This window comes from Lepus europaeus, chromosome 3, assembly GCF_033115175.1.
Source record: "Lepus europaeus isolate LE1 chromosome 3, mLepTim1.pri, whole genome shotgun sequence".
Taxonomy (NCBI): Eukaryota; Metazoa; Chordata; class Mammalia; order Lagomorpha; family Leporidae; genus Lepus; species Lepus europaeus.
The window spans coordinates 15888201-15908268 of record NC_084829.1 but is presented as its reverse complement, the minus strand read 5'-3'; the positions used below and the strand labels follow the sequence as shown (position 1 = coordinate 15908268).

Here is a 20068-nt window from a genome sequence, read left to right as displayed (position 1 = left end):
GGCGTGTCTTGTTCACTTGGGGGCGTCATAGTGCCTTCCTTGTTCTTGGCACCTCCACTTCTATGTTTCTTGCTTGGCATGTTAGAGATAATTTGTGGTGTTTTTGTTTTTGTTTTTTTCTCTCGTTATACTATGCCTCTAAGTGAGCTGTCTGCTTTGTTGGATCCTTAGGGGCTGTGATGGGTGTGGCCAGAGAGCTATGCTTGTTTCTTGAGGTTTAAGGCTGTGTAAAGAGCGACTCTCCCAGATTACTTGCTCCTTGCTGGCTCGCTCTCTCTCTCTCTCTCTCTCTCTCTCTCTTTTTTTTTTTTTTTGACTCAGTTGGGAGTGGAGTTGAGGGTAGTTGAAATCTGGCCTCTGTGAGTATTCGTTTGATCTACCCCTGGGACCATACACAGAGTTTATGCAGCCCTCAATGTGTTCTCCAGTTTCGCTAAAGATACTGAGTTTGGCTGAGCTTTACATATGTAAAATCGCGGTGCTCTTTGTTTTGCTTGGTGAGTGAAGGGAGAGGCCTCTGTTCCCCCTCCCCCCAATGTCTCGGACTTCTCAGGTCTTTGTCTTTCCCTCCTCCGTTCCCGCGCTGGTGAGATTCTGTGGCTCTGGCTCCTCTCCCGCCGCTGCTGCTCGGCTTGTCTCGGTTGGTTTTCCACGCGGTGGGTTCCCTGTAAGTCCTCTGTGTCTCATCCACAAGATCCGGAAGCGTTTCCTCTGCAGTTTTTTTCTTGAGTCTTTTCCTGAGGCTACAGTAATTCCACTTTTATGAAAGTTTATTTTCCCAAACTAAGGCACACGTCCTCACTATCTGCCATCTTGGCTCCGCCCCCCCCATGCTGTGCAGTTTTTATGCTATATAGGACTGAGGACATCTCTAGTGTGGAGAAAACCCTTGTAAAAACATTTGGGTTTCTACCGTGAAGAGTCTCCTCAAGGCATATCTGCCTTCTTCCCATTTCTTTTAACTTTCATATTGTTTTTAATCGTTAAACTTTGTGTTCTTCCATTTGTTTTTCAGGAAAGGCTGCTTGCTGGGGAAACAGAAAAGTTTTAGATCACTTTCCTTGAAAATTCTTTCCCAGGATTTATCAGGGCTTCCATCAAAGGTAAAGCACACTTTCACCTTCAAATATAACATGGGCCTTTGATTCAACAGAACTTCCCCAAAATTAGCAAAAATATTGCTCATGCTGCTATATTCTCAAGATATGTACATATTTTTTTCTATATATATTTCAATATATATTCCAGAAATGGAAAATAATACAAATAAAGCATATCTATGAGTATAAATAAAACCTTTCCTCTCACCACTTTTTAAAAAATTATTTATTTATTTATTTGAAAGGCAGAGTTGCAGAGGCAGAGGCATATATATTTTTAGAGAGAGCTTCCTTCTGCTGGTTAACTCCCCAAATGGCCACGATGGCCAGAGCTAGGCTAATCCAAAGCCAGGAGCCAGGAACTTCCTTTGGGTCTGTCATATGGATACAGGGGCCCAAGGATTTAGGCCATCTTCTCTTGCTTTCCTAGGCCATAGCAGAGAGCTGGGTCAGAAGTAGAGCAGCCAGGACTTGAACCAGTGCCCATATGTGATGCTGGCACTGCAGGCAGCTTCACCTGCTATGCCACAGCACCAGCCCCTTTATCATCTATTATTTGTTTCTTTAATGTTTGTAATCTTATAATTAAGATCTTTGATGTCCATGGCTAAATTTATTCCATGTATTTTATTTTACTTTTTGGTTATTATGAATGGGATTGATCTTAGACATTCTTTCTCAGCCTCGACATTGTTTGTGTATACAAAGACCGTTGATTTTTGTGTGTTAATTTTATACCCTGTTGTGGGGAAATTAGTTACATGAAGCAATTCAAAGATGGTGCCCAAAGGAAGTAAGGTGGGTGGAATCCAAAGTTGTTTACCACTAAAACTAATTGGCTGTGCAACATCAGGGGAGGTAACAAAACTAGTAACAAGTGTATAGACATATGGCTAGTCCTATAGAAATCCCCCCGTAAGGTGATTTTTTAAGTGATTGGTTGGTCCTTAGCCCTGCCCCAATGACTCTGCAGTTTTGTGCTATAAAAGGTTCTGTTATACACGAAGTAAATGAGTTCTTGCTAGACTTGACTCCCCGCTGCGTCTGATTGTCTCTGGGATAGGGAGGCTGGGGAACGGTGAGAGGCGCACTTACATTTCCTTGGACCCAGTCCATCCTTGTACGGGTGGACTAAGACCCAGCACCTGGCGCCCGACGTGGGGCTCGAACAGTTAGTTTTCGGCTGAGGCTAAGCGGTCTCTCAGGGTAAGTGAAACCTTAGTATGGGTTATGCAGTTTCGTCCCAAAAGGACCCAGCCTTAAAGGCCTTACGCTATATGTTAAAAAGTGTCTGGGAAGCCGTCATAACCTTGGCCCTTTGGATTCAGATGGCCAATCTCTTTTCTTGGAACACTTGGTCATGGGTGGAAAAACTCACCCTTAAGAGGGAGAGACACTTTGATACCGCCCTTAAAGCATCCTTCCACCCAGACGCTATAACCCCACCTTCAGAGGGTGAGAGGGAGAAAGAGGAAGTGCAGGACTTGGGAGAGCCTAAAGCCTCAGAGAAAGATGGCAGGGAGAGAAAATGGGCTAAGTTTGATCAGGAATGCAGAGAGCCCGTGGAGGCACGAACTGAGGTAAAAGCTAAAGTAAAAATCGTCCCACCTAGCCCATCCTCCCAAGAAGGGCCGGGACCCCCCCCCATACCTCCCGGGGGCAGAGGCAGCCTCCCCCTATGTAGAGCCACAGAGGGAGCTTTGTGATCTGGGCACTTACGATTGCCCAGGAGAGGAGAGGAGAAATGAGGCGACCTTTGCGGAAGCTTATCTGGTGGACATAAAGCAGCATAGGGAAGTGAACTCTGGGCCAGGGAACCTGCTGCCTCAGGCCTACCCTGTTAATTTAGCTCCAGGCAGCAACAGAGCTCTGAAGTGGTATCCCTGGGAAGCGAAGGACTTAAAGGAGCTTTGCAAGGCAGTGGTGGAAGATGGGCCAAACTCCCCCTGGGCCCAAACCCTGCTGCAAGACATAGCTTATCACCCATGTGTCCCCGAGGACTGGTTGGATGTGGCCAAGGCAGTCCTCGCAAGTTTCCAGTTCATAAAGTGGTGCGCCTTCTTTAAGGAGGAGTGCTGGGTGAGGGCCGAAGCTAACCGAGCAGCCCAGCTGGCTATCCTTATTACATATGCTATGCTGGCTGGGACGGGGGAGGGATTCTCTACCAGGATCCAGCAAGCCGCGCTACCCGCTCTGTACCATGAACAAGTAAGGCAGGCAGGACTTAATGCTTGGTACAAGCTGGATGAGGGGCCCACTGAATCTCCCATTGCGGAGGTGCAACAACAACCAGGAGAGTCATTGCCAAATTTTATAGCCAGAGTCCAACACAGTCTCCATTGTAAGTTGCTGGCTGGGGACCTTCGGGATCAGTTTGTTAAGATGCTCGTCTGGGAAGGAATGAATGCTGATCATAGGACGGCCTGCGCTGGCCTGAGGGAAGCTTTGATAATTCGATGGATTGTGGCCTCACAGGATGTAGGTACACAACAGCATCAAAATCAATCCCTGGCCATGACCCTACAGGCTCAGATGGTGGCCATGACCCAGGCCCTCTCAGCCCAGACATCAGCAATGACAGAGGCTATTACTCAGGCTCTGGCCACCCAAAGTTCCAAGTCACTCGGGCAGGCCACTCAGGGAGCCTGCTTCAAGTGTGGGCAAGAGGGGCATTTTAAATGGGAGTGCCCTCAGGCCTCCTTGACTAATAGACCGGGAGGGTCAAAGCCGCCCCATACCCCCTGCCCTAGGTTCAGGAAGGGATATCATTGGGAAAATGAATGCAGGTCCAAATCTGATATAGAAGGGAAACCTTTAAACTAGAGGGGGGGCATCCTCCAGCCCTGTTAACTCAAGGAGGAACCCCATCCAAGGGGAAACCGGGGGTAACCCATACTAGAACAATCCAAGCCCACTGGACTGCCCCCCTTATGGAGGGGCTCCATCCCAAAATGAGTATTGTCATAGGTGGAAAAAGGTTTCACTGCCTAATCGACACTGGGGTGGATAGGACGGTACTCTGAGAAGAGAAGGTGCCACCCACCTGGGAGCTGGCGGATGGGCCATCAATATTGGGAGTGGGGAGCAATTCTTGATCTAAGGAAACAGTTGCCCTCATGAAATGGGTCAGTCTTGATGGAGAACAGGGAAAAATACGGCCCCTGGTAGCAAAAAACCTCACAGTTTATTTATTGGGACAGAATATGCTAGGGCAAATGGATGCTGTGGTTACCACAGATCACCGGACCTTTTATGAGCATATTCCAGAGGAAGGAGAGGCCCAGGAACATGACTGGGGCATAAAAGAGGTCAACTAAATAAAAATTCCAAAAATGCTGGGGCCAATTAAACCCCAGGCCCCAGGTTCAGGTTAAATGAAAGGACCCTCTAACACAACTCCTTCATTAGGGGACCAGACCCCTTAATCACCATGGGCAGAGGATTTAAATACATCTTCCCCATAGGGGAGACAGCCCCAATCTGGCTTCCAGCCAGAAATCTTAAGTTTCTGCCTGTTTCCTCTATACAGGAAAATGCCCCCAAACAAAATAACCAACAACAACAACAACAACAAAATATACAAAAATCGGCCAAAGCTAATAGACAGGCATGGCCAGATATCTCTTGGGAGAGCACTGGCTAGGGCTGCTTTTTTCCTCTCCATTTACAATTCAATGTTGTCCTCACTAAAAGGGGGAAAATGCCTTTGGCTACCACTGGCCTTACCTAAAAGAACAAAAACCTTCATCCATTAACCCTTTCCAACCTGATAAGTCTTTCCTTACAGTTAATAAAACTTTTTCTCCAGCACTACAGAAGTCTCTCATTCCCTGCCACTTTGTTTCAGATGTGTTTCCCTGTTCTAAGCAATAGGCTCCTACGCTGATGACCAGCTCAATTCTGGGCTGCTGTAGTTAACTTATCAGAGTTTACACATGTCTTGAAGGTTTCGTGTTTTATTGAATTTGTCTGTCTTTAATGTTTGAGTGATTACCTAACCCTAATCAGATCTAGCCCACAGCCTTGGTTACTAGTTTTTGGCTGAGCAGTTTGATTCTCTAACAGTTTAAATTCTCAAGTGGAGTCTAACAACTTTGGGACTTCCAGTAGGATCCCTGGAACTCTCAAAGAATGAGACTCTAAATTTGTTAAAGTAACAACTGTTTGAGTGAATTCAAATTATACAAAGTGTATTAAAATGTTACAAATAATGTCAGACCTATGTTGTATTCATGTTTTTGCTTTCCAGCTAAAGTGGTCTTATATTCTGTGTATACAAGTCTTTACATGTCCTTAATATGCTTTAAACTTGTTTCTTTCACAGATCTGTTTTTGCAAAAACTATAGTGTCTCTTTTTAACAATGTCTACTTAATTGGTTACTCTGCCATTTCTAAAGTTAGGTCATGTAAGCTTTTTTTGACTCTGTTAAATAGTTCTAAGTTATATGATAATCTTGTGTGCTAACTCTTATGTTCAAGGTTTTTATTTCTGGTTTATTCAACAATAAAAAACATAAAATTCATGTTCTGCCAAGGTAATCTAGTGTGTACTCTATTGTCTCTGTTAAGTTCAAATTAATAAAAAAAGCATTATTAAATATCATTATGATTAGATCTGGTCTAAAAGTGTTAAAATCACCCTGTCTAATGAAGGGCTATCATTTCAGGATGTTAAAAAATTCTATTCTAACTGTCAATTTCTTGTTAGAGATGCCCCCTGCCTTTACCTGGCCAGCTCTCCTCCCAGGCCAGCCAAGTAATGAAAGTCAACAGAGTGCCTTCCCCTAGGAGGTTCACACCTCCCTTAGGATGTACCCCACGTGAAGAGATAGATAGGTCTGGGCCTCTGAATTTACAAGGCCTAAAGCCCACCAGATTATTATCAAGCCCCTTCTATCAGGTTCTATTTGCCTCTCAATCAGAAAACTTAATTGTAGCTTAGACAGCACCTTTCTTAGCTCCTCTAATAATGACTCTGTCCTTTGTTCTAGACCCTGTCTAGCATACTTGGGCCTCATTCCTTGGTAATCATAACCTCTACTCTACCACCAATGGCTCTACTCCCAACCTGTGTGTACTGATGGTCCTCTTCTCCACTTAATGCTGTATAATTGTTCAAACCTGGTTAATGCCACTCTTAGGATGATTGGTTACTATCCTCACCCTGTCTTTTATGACCTTGTCTAAATATGATCAGAGTCGGCAAACTTGGAAGGCTTCCATAGCCTTGGCAACTCATGACGACAGCCTAGGGTGGTTACTGGCGCCATAAACTAGAGTGTCAATTTGTTGGGTCAACAACAGGAGCCACTGTGCACTTGCTCCTCATGTGGGATCTCTGTCTTTAATGTGCTGTACATTTTGATTTGATGCTATAACTAGTACTCAAACAGTATGTTTCACTTTGTGTTTCTATGTGGGTGCAAACTGTTGAAACCTTTATACTAAATTGATCTTCTGTATATAAAGAGAATTGAAAATGAATCTTGATGCAAATGGAAGGGGAGAGGGAGCGGGAGAGGGGAGGGTTGCGGGTGGGAGGGAAGTTATGGGAGGGGGAAGCCACTGTAATCCATAAGCTGTACACTGGAAATTTATATTCATTAAATAAAAGTTAAAAAAAAGAATTTGTTTTTGAGAACTTCTTAATGTTCTTATCAATTTTTTGAGATCCGCTTCTTGCATTTCTTCGATTTCATCATCTTCATAATCTTGAATTGGGGTGTCTTTTTCATTTGGGGGCATCATAGTGACTTCCTTGTTCTTGTTAGCTTGGGTTTTGCGTTTGTTGTTTGGCATGTTGGAGATATTTGGTTTCTTCACTGTGGGGTTTTTTCTTGTTACACTATGGCTCTATATTAAGTGGACTGTCTGCTTTCAGTGGAGCCTTAGAGGCTTGAGATGAGTGTGGACTGAGAGCTGTGTTTGGTTCCTCAGGGTTGAGGGTGTGTCAAAGATGACACTCCCAGGTTAGGTGTGGTAAATCTCTCTTTCTTTTTTTGATTCCAAAGGGAAGTAATTCCGCACAGCTGAACGTAATTGGAGGTAGTTAGCAGGCAAATGATATACCCACAGGAGCCAGAGATCGGAAGCTCTTTCCCAAGGAATCACTGGGAATCTCTGCTGCTCTCAGTGTGGGCTCCAATTCTCCTGCAGTCTCCCACTGTGTTGCCAAGTTAGATCCTAATCTCCTGTTATTTCACCCCTCCCCCCAGAGTCAGGTTTTTCTGCTAGGCTCAGGGCCGGTGCAGACCTGAGGTCGCCCTGCTTATGACGTATGTCCAAAATGGCGCCTGCTCTTTGTCTTGCTCGCCTTTGAGAGGTGAGCGGAGAGAGAGAAACTTGTGTCTGTATCGGTCACTTTTTTAATTTTTTTCCTCTCTCTCTTCTAGTTAGCCTGGTGAACTTTTCCCCACGGAGCTTCAAGCCTCGTTCCCTCTAGCCTCCTCTTTCCGCTTGCCCACTGGTGTCTCGGGCTATTGAGGTTCGGCTCACCTCGCGTTCCAGCGCTGGTGTGTTGAGTCTGCCGCTGGTGTCCCGAACTTGGGCTCCCACGCTCTCCACGCAGGTCCACTGTGAATCACTAGTTCCAGAAGAGTTTCCTCTGCTGTTTCATCCCCTACTCCTCCTTGACCCTGCAGTATCTCCACTTATATTAAACTGTCTCTCCCCTGGACTAATAGTGTGCTCCCTGCCTATTCCGCCATCTTGCCGCTCTCCGGTTTTATAGTAGTTCTTCTTTAAATGTCTGGTAGAATTCAGTGGTGAATTCTTCAGGTCCTGTGCTTTTCTTCGTTGGGAGGGCCTTTATTACTGTTTCAATTTCTGTGTCAGTTATGGGTCTGTTTAGGTTTTCTATGTCTTCCTGGCTCAATTTAGGGAGGTTGTATGTGTCCAAGAATCTATCCATTTCTGATAGGTTTCCCTGTTTGCTGGCATACAAATCCTTGTAGTAATTTCTGATGATTCTTTTTATTTCTGTGGTGTCTGTTGTTACATTTGCTTTTTCATCTCTTATTTTATTGACTTGGGTCTTTTCTCTTCTTTTTTTAGTTAGTTGGGCCAATGGGGTGTCAATTTTGTTTATTTTTTCAAAAAACCAGCTCCACGTTTGGCTCTTTTTTGTAATTTTTTTGGATTCAATTCTGTTGATTTCTTCTCTGATTTTAATTATTTCCCTTCTCCTACTAGTTTTGTGTTGGTTTGCTGCAGATTTTCTAGATCCTTGAGATGGATTGAAAGCTCATTTGGTGGCTTTCCAATTTCTTGATGTAGGCACCTATTGATATAAACTTTCCTCTTAACAGTGCTTTTGCTGTATTCCATAAGTTTTGATATGTTGCGTTGTTATCCTCATTTACTTCCAGAAAATTTTTGATTTCTCTTTTAATTTTTTCTATGACTCATTGTTCATTCAGGATCATGTTGTTTAATCTCCATGTGTTTGCATATGCTCTAGGTGTTCCTGAGTTGCCAATTTCTAGCTTCGTTCCTTGGGCTGCGAAGGTGCATGCTATGATTTGGATTCTTTTGAATTTGCTGAGACTTGCTGTTTGGCCTTGCATGTGGTCAATCCTAGGTTCCATGCACTGGTGGGAAGAATGTGTATTTTGCAACAGTAGGATGGAAAATTCTGTAGCTATCTATTAGGTCCTTTTGATCTATAGTGTCAATGAACTCTGCTGTCTGCTTGATGATTTTCTGTCTGGTTGATCCGTCCATTGCTGAAAGTGGGATATTGAAATCCCCCATTACTATTGTTTCAGAGTCTATGTCTGCATTTAGATTCCTTAACATTTCTTTTAAAGAGCTAGCTGTCCTGAAATTAGGTGCATATAGATTTATAATAGTTACATGTTTCTGGTAATTTGATCCCTTATTCATTACATAGTGTCCTTCTTTGTCTCTTAACAGTTTTTGTGTTAAAGTCCATTTTGTCTCACATTAGTATGGCTAAACCAGCTCTTTTTTTGTTTCATGTTAGCATGTAAGATATTTCCATCCTTTCTTTTCCAGTTTCTGTTCATCTTTGTTGGTGAGATGTGTTTTTTGTAGGCAGCGAATAGATGGGTTTTGTTTTTTAATCCATTCAGCCAGTCTCTGTCTTTTAACTGGAGAGTTGAAGCCATTTACATTCAAGGTTACTATTGAGAAGTAATAACTTTGCCCTGCCATTTTTCCATCAATATTCTTATTTTTTACTTTGAATTTCGTTTGAACTTTTACTGAGAGATTTTCTTCCTTTACCTTTTTTCATGATGATGACCATGTTTCTGTGTTTCTGTGCAGGACATCCTTAAATATCTTTTGTAGGGCTGGACAGGTGGTGACAAATTTTTTCAATTTCTGTTTGTTATGGGAGGTTTTTATTTCACCTTCATTCCTAAATGAGATCTTTGCACTGTATGGTAGTCTGGCTTGAATGTTTTTCTCCCTTAATACTTGGACTATATCTTGCCATTCTCTCCTAGCCTGTAGGTTTTTTGATGAGAAGTCTGCTATGAGTCTAATTGGAGATCCTCTGAAAGTAATCTGGAATTTCTTTCATGCACATTTTAGAATGTTTCTTTATATTTTACTGTGGAGGGTTTGATTGCAATGTGTAGTTGTGAATATCTTTTCTGGTCATGTCTATTAGGTGTTCTATGTGCTTCCTGTACTTGGATGTCCCTTTCTTTCTCCAAGTTGGAGAAACTTTATGTTATTATTTAACTAAAAGACCTTCTAACATTTTCTCTCTTTCTACACCTTCAGGAATTCCTAGAACTTGTATGTTTTGTCATTCGATAGTATCCTGTAGATTCCCAGCAGTGTTTTTTAGTTTTCTAATTCCTCGTCTTGTTTTCTGTCTGACTGCATAGTTTCTTGCATTTTTGTCTTCTATGTTGGATATTCTTTCTTCTGCTTCACTGCTTTTGTTTTAAGAGTTTCTATTGCATTTTTTATTTGTTCTATTGAATTCTTAACTTCCAAAACTTAATTTTGTTATCTATTTAAATCTCAATTTTGTAGGCAAAATTTTATTTCATGTATATGGATTTCATTAGTTCATTCATTTGCTTCTAATTACTTCTATGTAATCTGAAGAACATTTTTTGAATTACATTTCTTGCATTTCTTCAAACTCTTCATTTTCAGAATCTAGTATTTAAGTGTTGTATTCTTTTGGGGGTACCATCCTGTGTTCCTAATTCTTGTTTCTTGAGTTGGTGCATATATTATTCATCATTTGTAGAGATACTCATTGGTTTCTTCTTCTCCTTCTTCTATTTTTTTTTTTTTGCTGTGGTATCTTTTATCTTTGGACTATGTTTGGATTAGTGGAATTTCTGCTTTCAGAGAATACCTAGAGGCACGTGGTGGGTGGGCTAGGGAACTCTGTTCAGTGCTCCAGGGTGAAGGGAATGTTAAGGTGACCCCAGGTTGGGTGTGGTAAATCTCTTTTATTTAAAAATTTTTAATAAGAATGGATTTTTTTTCTGTTGTTGATGTAGACTCAGCTTATTTCCTCTCCTCAAAGGAGACCCACCCAGTCTCAGTGTTTCCCAAACCCTGAAGTCTCAGTGTTTTCACAGTCCTCACACACAAGCTTCCCCCAGTCACAAGCACCAAGTCCCGTGCCAGTTCTCCCCACCAGACTCTGGGATCTCTGTTCAGCTGATTTCTGGGTGCTGCCACAAGGTGGTAAAGCTGTTACATATGTCCAAAATGGTGCCCACTGGGTATTGGCTTATTATAGGAGGCCATTCCAGGGTGATCAAGGAGAGAGAAACATGCCCCCACCTTCTTTTTTTCTTCCTCTAATTTGGCAGGTACACTACACCCACAGGGCTCCCAGCTGGATTCCCTCCTGGCTTTTCCATTAATTTTATCACCAGTGGCTTGGGCTGCTGCAGTCTAGTTTCACCTCTTTCCAAAGCTGGTACGGAGGCTCTCAGCTGCTGGGGTCCTGATTTGTGCATGCCTTCACATTCTACATAGGTCTGCTGTGTCCCTCTAATTTGTGTGGACATTTTTTCCCTAACTCTTGACTGAGATTGTACTCTCTCCACTATATAAAAACTATATTCTCCTAGACTAGAGCAGTAAGCTCCCTCCTTATTCCACCATCTTAATCCTGTCCCTATTTCCAGAAAACTTCTTTGTCTCTGCTCTGCCTCTCTCCTTCTCTGTAACTCTGCCTTTCAAGTAAATTAGTTAATTAAAAAAGAAGCTGAGAGATATAGAAATAAATTAGAAGCAAAGAGGGAGGGAGGGTGGGAGGAAGAGAGAGAGAGAGAGAGAGAAGAGAGAGAGAGAGAGAGAGAGAGAGAGAGAAAGAACACACTCCCATCCATTGGTTCACTCCTCAAATGCCTGCAAAGTCTCGGGACTAGGACCAAACCTAGGAGCTGGGAACTCAATATAGGTCTCCAATGTGAGTTGCAGTAGTAACCCAATTACTTGAACTATCACTATTGCCTCCCAGGGTCTTCATAAATTTGAAGGTAGAGTCAGGAGTCATAGCCAGGTATTGAACCAGGCATTCTGATATCAGTTGTGGTTGTCTTAACTGGTATTTATATACTTAACCTTTTTATTTTAAAATATTTATTTATTTATTTGAGAGTAGAGTTACAGACAGTAAGTGGGAGAGAGACATAGAAAGAAAGGTCTTCCTTCCATTGGTTCACTCCCCAAATGGCCACAATGACCAAAGCTGCGCTGACACGAAACCAGGAGCCAGGAGCTTCTTCCTGGTTTCCCACATGGGTGCAGGGACCCAAGCATTTGGGCCATCTTCTACTGCTTTCCCAGCCCATAGCAGAGCTGGATTGGAAGAGGAGCAGCCAGGACTAGAACCGGCATCCATATGAGATGCTGGCACCACAGGCAGAGGATTAACCTATTGCACCATGGCACCAGCCTCCATATATACTTAACCTTATAATGTATTTTTCTAAAGAAGCAATAGCATCTATATGAATTGAGGCTGATATTATTTTTATAAAGTCTAGTATGCTTCACAATGAGTACACAGCGAAATAATCTTGACTACTGATTATGTAGTAAAACACAAAGAATGAGATAACATTTCTGAGATAACACTAATAGGAAGTCCATAGATGGTATTTGTAGTCATGCTGTTTGATGATGGTAAATTTGAACTAATTAATACCATGTTATATATTTTCTACTTAACATAGTTACTATTTCAGTGTGTGCCAAACAGAAGTATTTTAGTGCACTTTTAAAATCAGAGGGATCATTTTGGTGAATATTAACTGAGCATGGTCCTGATCTAACATGATTATAAAAGAAAAAAACATGACATTTTTTGAAAGAAGACCATGTAACATGAAATTTGTTTATAAATCAAAAATGAGTTTTTAGAAAAATCCATCTAGATCTACATTAATTGTCATGTAAATTTATTTGATGTTTAAAAACTATCATTTAGAACTGAAAATATTTCTCACCAGGTTTCCTAAGGCTCCTTTTATGTCCTTGCTCCTAAGGGCATAGATGAAAGGGTTGAGTGTAGGAGTCACCACTCCATAGAAGACAGCCATGAACTTGGGCTGGTCCCTTGAGATGGTGGAGGGGGGCTGAAGGTACATGCTAATGCCAGGACCATAAAATAAGAAAACTACAATGAGATGGGAGGAACATGTCCCAAAAGCCTTTTTCCTTCCCTCAGAAGATTTCATCTTAACTACAGCATTGCCAATACTAGCATAGGAAGCAAGGATTAAACATAGAGGAATAACTAACAAGAAAATGCACACCACAGAGAGTGTGAGCTCATTATCCCCCTTTTCTCCACAGGCAGTCTTTATCAGAACCGGAATCTCACACAGCAAGTGATCCAGTGTATTGACTCCACACAGAGGCAACTGTAATGTAATAGTGGCCTCCGAGACAGCGTAGGTTATTCCACTGAGCCACACAACGGATACTAATAGGATGCAGATGTGCTGATTCATGATGAGCGGGTAGTGCAGAGGTCTACAGATGGCCACATAGCGATCAAAGGACATAAGCGCCAAGAGCAGACACTCTGTGCCCCCCATCGTGTGGAAGATATAAAGTTGAATTGCACACCCCATGTAGCTGATGGTCTTCTTGGAGCTTCCCAGGTTAAACAGCATCTGAGGGACAATGCTTGTGGTGTAACACATGTCCAGAAAGGAGAGGTTGGTGAGGAAGAAATACATGGGGCTGTGGAGACGGGGGTCTAACTTGGACACCAGAATGATGACGATGTTTCCCAGCAGGGCCATGGGGTATGTTATGAGGAGAACAATGAAGAGAGGCAGCTCCAGCCAAGGTCGGTCAGCAAAGCCAAGTAGAATGAACTCTTCAGGGTGGCTTGCATTAATCAGTGCCATTATCTTTAAATGTTTCCTCTAAAGAAAGAAAGTAGCAATAACCTGAAGTTATGAGGAGTGATAAAATATAATTATTCATTGGCCATTAATAGAAGATGTCAATCAGTTACTACTAGGGTAATTAATATAAGGAATCTGCCTTCAGTTGATGATATCTGCTTCCATGGCATTAAAGTAAAGCTTATTATTTTCTTGTTTTAAATTTATTTGACAGGCAGAGTTATAGACAGAGAGAGAGACAGAGAGAAAGGTCTTCCATCCATTGGTTCACCCGCAAATGGACACCATGGCCAGCGCTGTGCCAATCTGGTTCAGGAGCTAGGTGCTTCTCCTTGGTCTCTTTCATGGCTGCAGGGGCCCAAGTACTTGGGCCATCCTCCACTGCCCTCCTGGGCCACAGCAGAGAGCTGGACTGGAAGAGGAGCAACCGGGACTAGAACCTGGCACTCATAAGGGATGCCAGTGCCACAGGCGGAGGATTAACAAAGTGAGCCATGGCCTGGCCCCGCCTATTACTTTCAAGCAGTAAATTCTTAATGTGACTATCCTCTTGTGAATAATAAAGATGATGATAACTATCTATTTTACTTTTGATGAGCATTAAATGTAAAGTGGAAGTGACTCCAAAGTAATGTTGTTCAAATTTAGGTTTGTATAAAAATCAGCCAAGGAGGCTGTTAAACTGAAGTTCACTAGTTTCTATCTCCTTGTGCCTGATAGAGTAGGTGTAGCCTGGTACCCTGGAGTTGAGTGGCTCAGTTTCAGAATATCTGCTACAATACATTACCAAGATGTTCATAAGAGTAAAAACATTGAGATCGCAATAGTTCTAGAAAAGGCAGAAGATACCTGGATCTCTGAGAATCAAGATAGCTTTATCCATCTCCAGATAGTTCATTGCATAGTCATGTCTTTGCATAGCAAGATTTTGTGTTTAAAAAAGTATTTCTTAGCTATTTCACGTTAAGTAAGAGATATGAAAACTTTAGCAATAGTTTCTCTAAGTATAAATTGCAGTTCAGCTACTGTCAATTTTCTCACTGCATGATAATTTGTTTCTGTTGTCTGACTACTTTTAGACTGTGACTATTGTCCTTCAATGTGAAGTTTTATTTAATTTTTCTATATTGTCAGGGTTTTTATTTAGCAAATTGCTTTATCATCCTATTCTATTGTAAGATATTGGACAATGACTCACTGATTGTACAACTACAAATATATTTTTACCTTCAAGTAATTGTTCTCAGGGGTAAAGTCAACATTCCAATTTAAGCCCAGAGATGTACTCAAATCCAGAAGTTATTTTTCATTTTTAGGTCATATTCCTTTGTTTTTTCTTAACCTGAAAGTCACATTTAAACAAAACAAAATCAAGTTACTCTGCTAATTAGTGGCTTAATAGTACCGTGTTGTATTTTTAAGGTTACAAAGCACAGTTTCCATATGCTCTCTTCCATTGAAATCCCAAAGTCATTCTGGGAGGTGTCATGCAAAGCTACTCAGAACTAATATGTGAATAGTGTCCTTTGATTATATTCATTATAGGTCAGAAGTATAATAACAAGAATTAGATAATAATTCCAACCAAGCCTTAACAAGTGCTATGTGTCAAACACTCCAAAGGGCTTTTTACATTCATTAAATTACTTAGGATTCTCCCCCAAAGCTTACTAAAAAGGAAATTTTACTATGTATATTTTAAGGTTTGTTAACTATTCATTTCCTTTTTTCTCCCAGAAGCCTTTTATTTAAGGTATACAAACTTCATGCATTTCATAAATACAACTTTAGAAACAGAGTGATTCTTCCCATAGTACCAACCTTCTCACCCACACTGCCACCTTCTTCCTCCACCCTCTCCTATTTCCATTCATACTCTCTACTAAAAAAATTCATTCATTTCTTTTTCTTTTTTTTTTGATTTTTGACAGGCAGAGTGGACAGTGAGAGAGAGAGAGACAGAGAGAAAGGTCTTCCTTTGCCGTTGGTTCACCCTCCAATGGCCGCCGCGGTAGCGCGCTGCGGCCGGCGCACCGTGCTGTTCCGATGGCAGGAGCCAGGTGCTTATCCTGGTCTCCCATGGGGTGCAGAGCCCAAACACTTGGGCCATCCTCCACTACACTCCCTGGCCACAGCAGAGAGCTGGCCTGGAAGAGGGGCAACCGGGACAGGATCGGTGCCCCGACCGGGACTAGAACCCGGTGTGCCGGCGCCGCAAGGCGGAGGATTAGCCTGTTGAGCCACGGCGCCGGCCAAAATTCATTCATTTCTATAGTGTGCTAATAGCTAAGGAGGATTATTATATAAAAGCAAATAATTCCTAAAAAATCAACAGAATATGCGATTATAAATTCAGAATTTTAAGATTCCAAAGAAACATATGTATTCTAGGTGTGTTTCTTGAATGAGATTGGTTTCTACCCCTCTAAGCATAAATTGTATTTTACTCAAGATGAATACACCAAATTTAGGAACATACCTTTGCATAAGATCTTTTTATGGAGAATTCTTTGTTGTAAGTGGAATGTGAAATAAGCATGGTGTAAATGAAGTGATTTTTAAAATAGTATTCTGAAAATCTGTAATCTGCCAATATCATTAAGCAATTGTGTTATAAAAATCTTTTGTCTATTCATGTAACATCCTTACATTTGCATTTTATATTTGTCTACTATGAATCGTTCTCCAATTCTTTAGATATCTTTTATTTGATTTTACGTGACTAATTATTTCTAACTCTAATGACTGTAATTTGTATAATTTATAATTTTGTTTATGTTATTAATCATATTAAATATTATTTTGTTTATAATTGTTGATCATTTCAGAGTCCTTTTAAAAAGAAAAATATATGCTTTCTCTGGTTACAGCTAATACATAGAGTATAAAGAAATTTATGTATATTGAGCCAAGCTGATATCACGTTTGTTGTCTATAACTGTTTTCTAGACTCAGAACAGTGGTGGTCTAGCTTTTACTTGTAGAGAAGAGCACTGAATCTATGATTATATAGTTAATTCAAAGTGTGCAATTGCAAAAATACAAAGGAAAAAGGAAATGAAGGGAGGATGTGGAAGGGAAGAAGGGAGGGAGGAAAGCATCATTGTATTCTTGAAATCATATCCATGAAATTAATAAAATCTCTTCTCCATAAATAAAAAATATAAAAAACAGTGAAATTATAAGATTTCACGGCTTACTGTAAATTGTAAAGATAATAAAAAGGAATTGGAAATAGGGAGCTGACTGTGGAAAATACATATTAGATTTGTGAATGTAACTCTTTGGAAAAATAATACATAACTCCCCAGAATATTCAGACACTTTATAAAGTGCCAGACTCTGTCCCTATTGATAGTTCCTTTGTATCTACACTCAAATTATCATTCTAGCTTATCTTATTCATACTTTATTTTATCATATAATATTTTATGCTTCCATAACTTTTTAGATTTATTATTAATAAAACATCAAAAGAGAAAAAAGTTTATTTTTATTTGACACCAAAATACCTGGATGAAACATATTCATGAGTTAATCTGTGTAGTTTTCCCCAAACGTTAAGAAATAATTCATATGATACGTTCACATGATTCAATGACAGCTTCACACTTAACTCAGGTTTTTAATATCTGTTGGATATAGTTTTAATTAAAAGCTTAGTGTTTTTAAATTTGGTGCAAGTGAATGTCTGAGAAGCAGATTAATTGCAATGGTAAATTTAGTTTGTTGAACGACTGACGTAGATTTTCCCCAAGGTTTGGAAAGGCTCCTTGAGATGAAATTCTCTGCCTTTTGTACATGTAGACTAGCTACTAAGGTCTGCACACTCCAGTCTTCCCTGAGGATTCCATATCTTTAAAAAACAAGTGTGTTTTACTCACCTTATTTTGATAAATATCCTACAATAAAAGGAATTATGAAGGAATACGGTTGAATTCTTCAAGCTTTCAGAAAAGGAAAGTGAATCCGTATGACAGAGAAGAGTGTAGTATTTATGAATTCATCTCAGAATTCGTAGTTTTTCAATTGATACAAGGATGTCAAAGGGAAAACAACCCATAGGTTAGAAAGACAGTCATAGAAAATATGAAGAAGACTTTGTGTACATGTATTTGTATGATATTGTTGAAAGCTCTTGGGCATTATTTTCAAATAGTCCCTTAATATTTATCCCAGAGAAGTTCCTTGGGGCATAGCTCTCTGTGGAAACGCTTCTAATGTACAATTTGGTACTTACTGAATTGAAGTTTTGGAGCAAGACTAATTTATTGTACTTTAAATAAATTCATTCAAATACTCAAAAATTAGATATTAGTTTTTGTGGAAATCACACATTATCTTTTTTTAGTGACTATAATTTACAACTGAGGATTTATTTTATATGCAAATAGAAGGGAGCTCCAAGTTTCTTTTTTTTTTTGTTTTGTTTTATTAAACTTTTATTTAATGAATATAAATTTCCAAACTACAGCTTATGGGTTACAATGGCTTCCCCCCTCCCATAACTTCCCTCCCACCTGCAACCCTCCCCTTTCCCGCTCCCTTTCCCCTTCCATTCATGTAAAGATTCATTTTCAATTCTCTTTGTATACAGAAGATCAGTTTAGTGTATATTAGGTAAAGATTTCAACATTTTGCCCATATAGCAACATCAAGTGAAAAAACTACCATTGGATTACTAATTATAGCATTAAATAGCAATGTACAGCACATTAAAGACAGAGATCCTACATAATTTTTTTTTCAAATTAATTAATTTTCTATGCCATTTCCATTTTAACACCAGGTTGTTTTTTTTTTTTCATTTCCAATTCTCTTTCTATACAAAAGATCACTTCAGTATATAATTAGCAAAGACCTCAACAGTCTGCGCCCACACAGAAACGCAAAGTATAAAAATACTGTTTCAGTACCAGTCATAGCATCACTTCGCTTTAGACGACACATTAGGGACAGATCCCACATGGGGTGTAAGTACACAGTGACTCCTGTTGCTGCCTTAACAATTTGACACTCCTGTTCATGGCGTCAGTAATCTCCCTAGGCTCTAGTCATGAGTTGCCAGGGCTATGGAAGCCTTTAGAGTTCGCTGACTTTGATCTTATTCCGATAGGGTCATAGTCAAAGTGGAGGTTCTCTCCCCCCTTCGGAGAAGGGTACCTCCTTCTTTGATGGCCCCGTTCTTTCCACTGGGATCTCACTCACAGAGATCATTCATTTAGGTCTTTTTTTTCCCATGATATCTTGGCTTTCCATGCCTACAATACTCTCATGGGCTCTTCAGCCAGATCTGAATGCCTTGAGGGCTGATTCTGAGGCCGGAGTGTTGTTTAGGACATCTGCCATCCTATGAGTCTGCTGTGTATCCCACTTCCCATGTTGGATCTTTCTCTCCCTTTTTGATTCTATCAGTTAGTATTAGCAGATACTTGTCTTGTTTGTGTGATCTCTTTGACTCTTAGACCTATCAGAGCTATCAATTGTGAGCTGAAATTGATCACTTGGACTAGTGAGATGGCATTGGTACATGCCATCTTGATGGAATTGTGTTGGAATCCCCTGCACATTTCTAACTCCACCATTTGCGGCCAGTCCGATTGAGCATGTTCCAAATTGTTCATCTCCTCCCTCTCTTTTTCCACTCTTAGATTTAACAGGGATCACTTTTCAGTTAAAATTTAAACACCTGAGAATAATTGTGTGTTAATTACTGAGTTCAACCAATAGTACTAGAACAACAACAACAACAACAAATACTAAAAAGGATAAAGTATTACATTGTACATCTAAAGTCAGGACAGGAGCTGATCAGTTCATTGTTGCTTATAGTGTCCATTTCACTTAACAGGTTTCCCCTTTGGCGCTCAGTTGTCACCGATCAGGGAAAACAAATGATATTTTTCTCTTTGGGACTGGCTTAATTCACTCAGCATGATGTTTTCCAGATTGCTCCATCTTGTTGCAAATGACCGGGTTTCATTGTTTCTTACTGCTGTATAGTATTCTATGGAGTACATGTCCCATAATTTCTTTATCCAGTCTACTGTTGATGGGCATTTGGGTTGGTTCCAGGTCTTAGCTATTGTGAATTGAGCTGCAATAAACATTAATGTGCAGATGGCTTTTTTATTTGCCAAATTAATTTCCTTTGGGTAAATTCCAAGGAGTGGGATGGCTGGGTTGTATGGTAGGGTTATGTTCAGGTTTCTGAGGAATCTCCAGACAGACTTCCATAGTGGCTTAACCAGTTTGCATTCCCACCAACAGTGGGTTAGTGTCCCTTTTTCCCCACATCCTCTCCAGCATCTGTTGTTGGTAGATTTCTGAATGTGAGCCATTCTCACCGGGGTGAGATGGAACCTCATTGTGGTTTTGATTTGCATTTCTCTGATGGCTAGTGATCTTGAACATTTTTTCATGTGTCTGTTGGCCATTTGGATTTCCTCTTTCGAAAAATGTCTATTGAGGTCCTTGGCCCGTCTCTTAAGTGGGTTGTTTGTTTTGTTGTTGTGGATTTTCTTGATTTCTTTTTAGATTCTGGTTATCAACCCTTTATCTGTAGTATAGTTTGCGAATATTTTTTCCCATTCTGT

The 20068-nt window shown here is 40.6% G+C and overlaps 1 protein-coding gene across 1 annotated transcript; it reads right to left on the bottom strand.

Annotated features, from left to right (window-relative positions):
- Positions 1 to 12533: 12533 nt before the first annotated feature.
- LOC133756749 (olfactory receptor 2B11-like) lies at positions 12534 to 13472 on the bottom strand. Its single transcript, XM_062187345.1, has one exon. It carries the CDS (start codon positions 13470 to 13472, stop codon positions 12534 to 12536), a length of 939 nt encoding a protein of 312 aa, XP_062043329.1.
- Positions 13473 to 20068: the final 6596 nt, after the last annotated feature.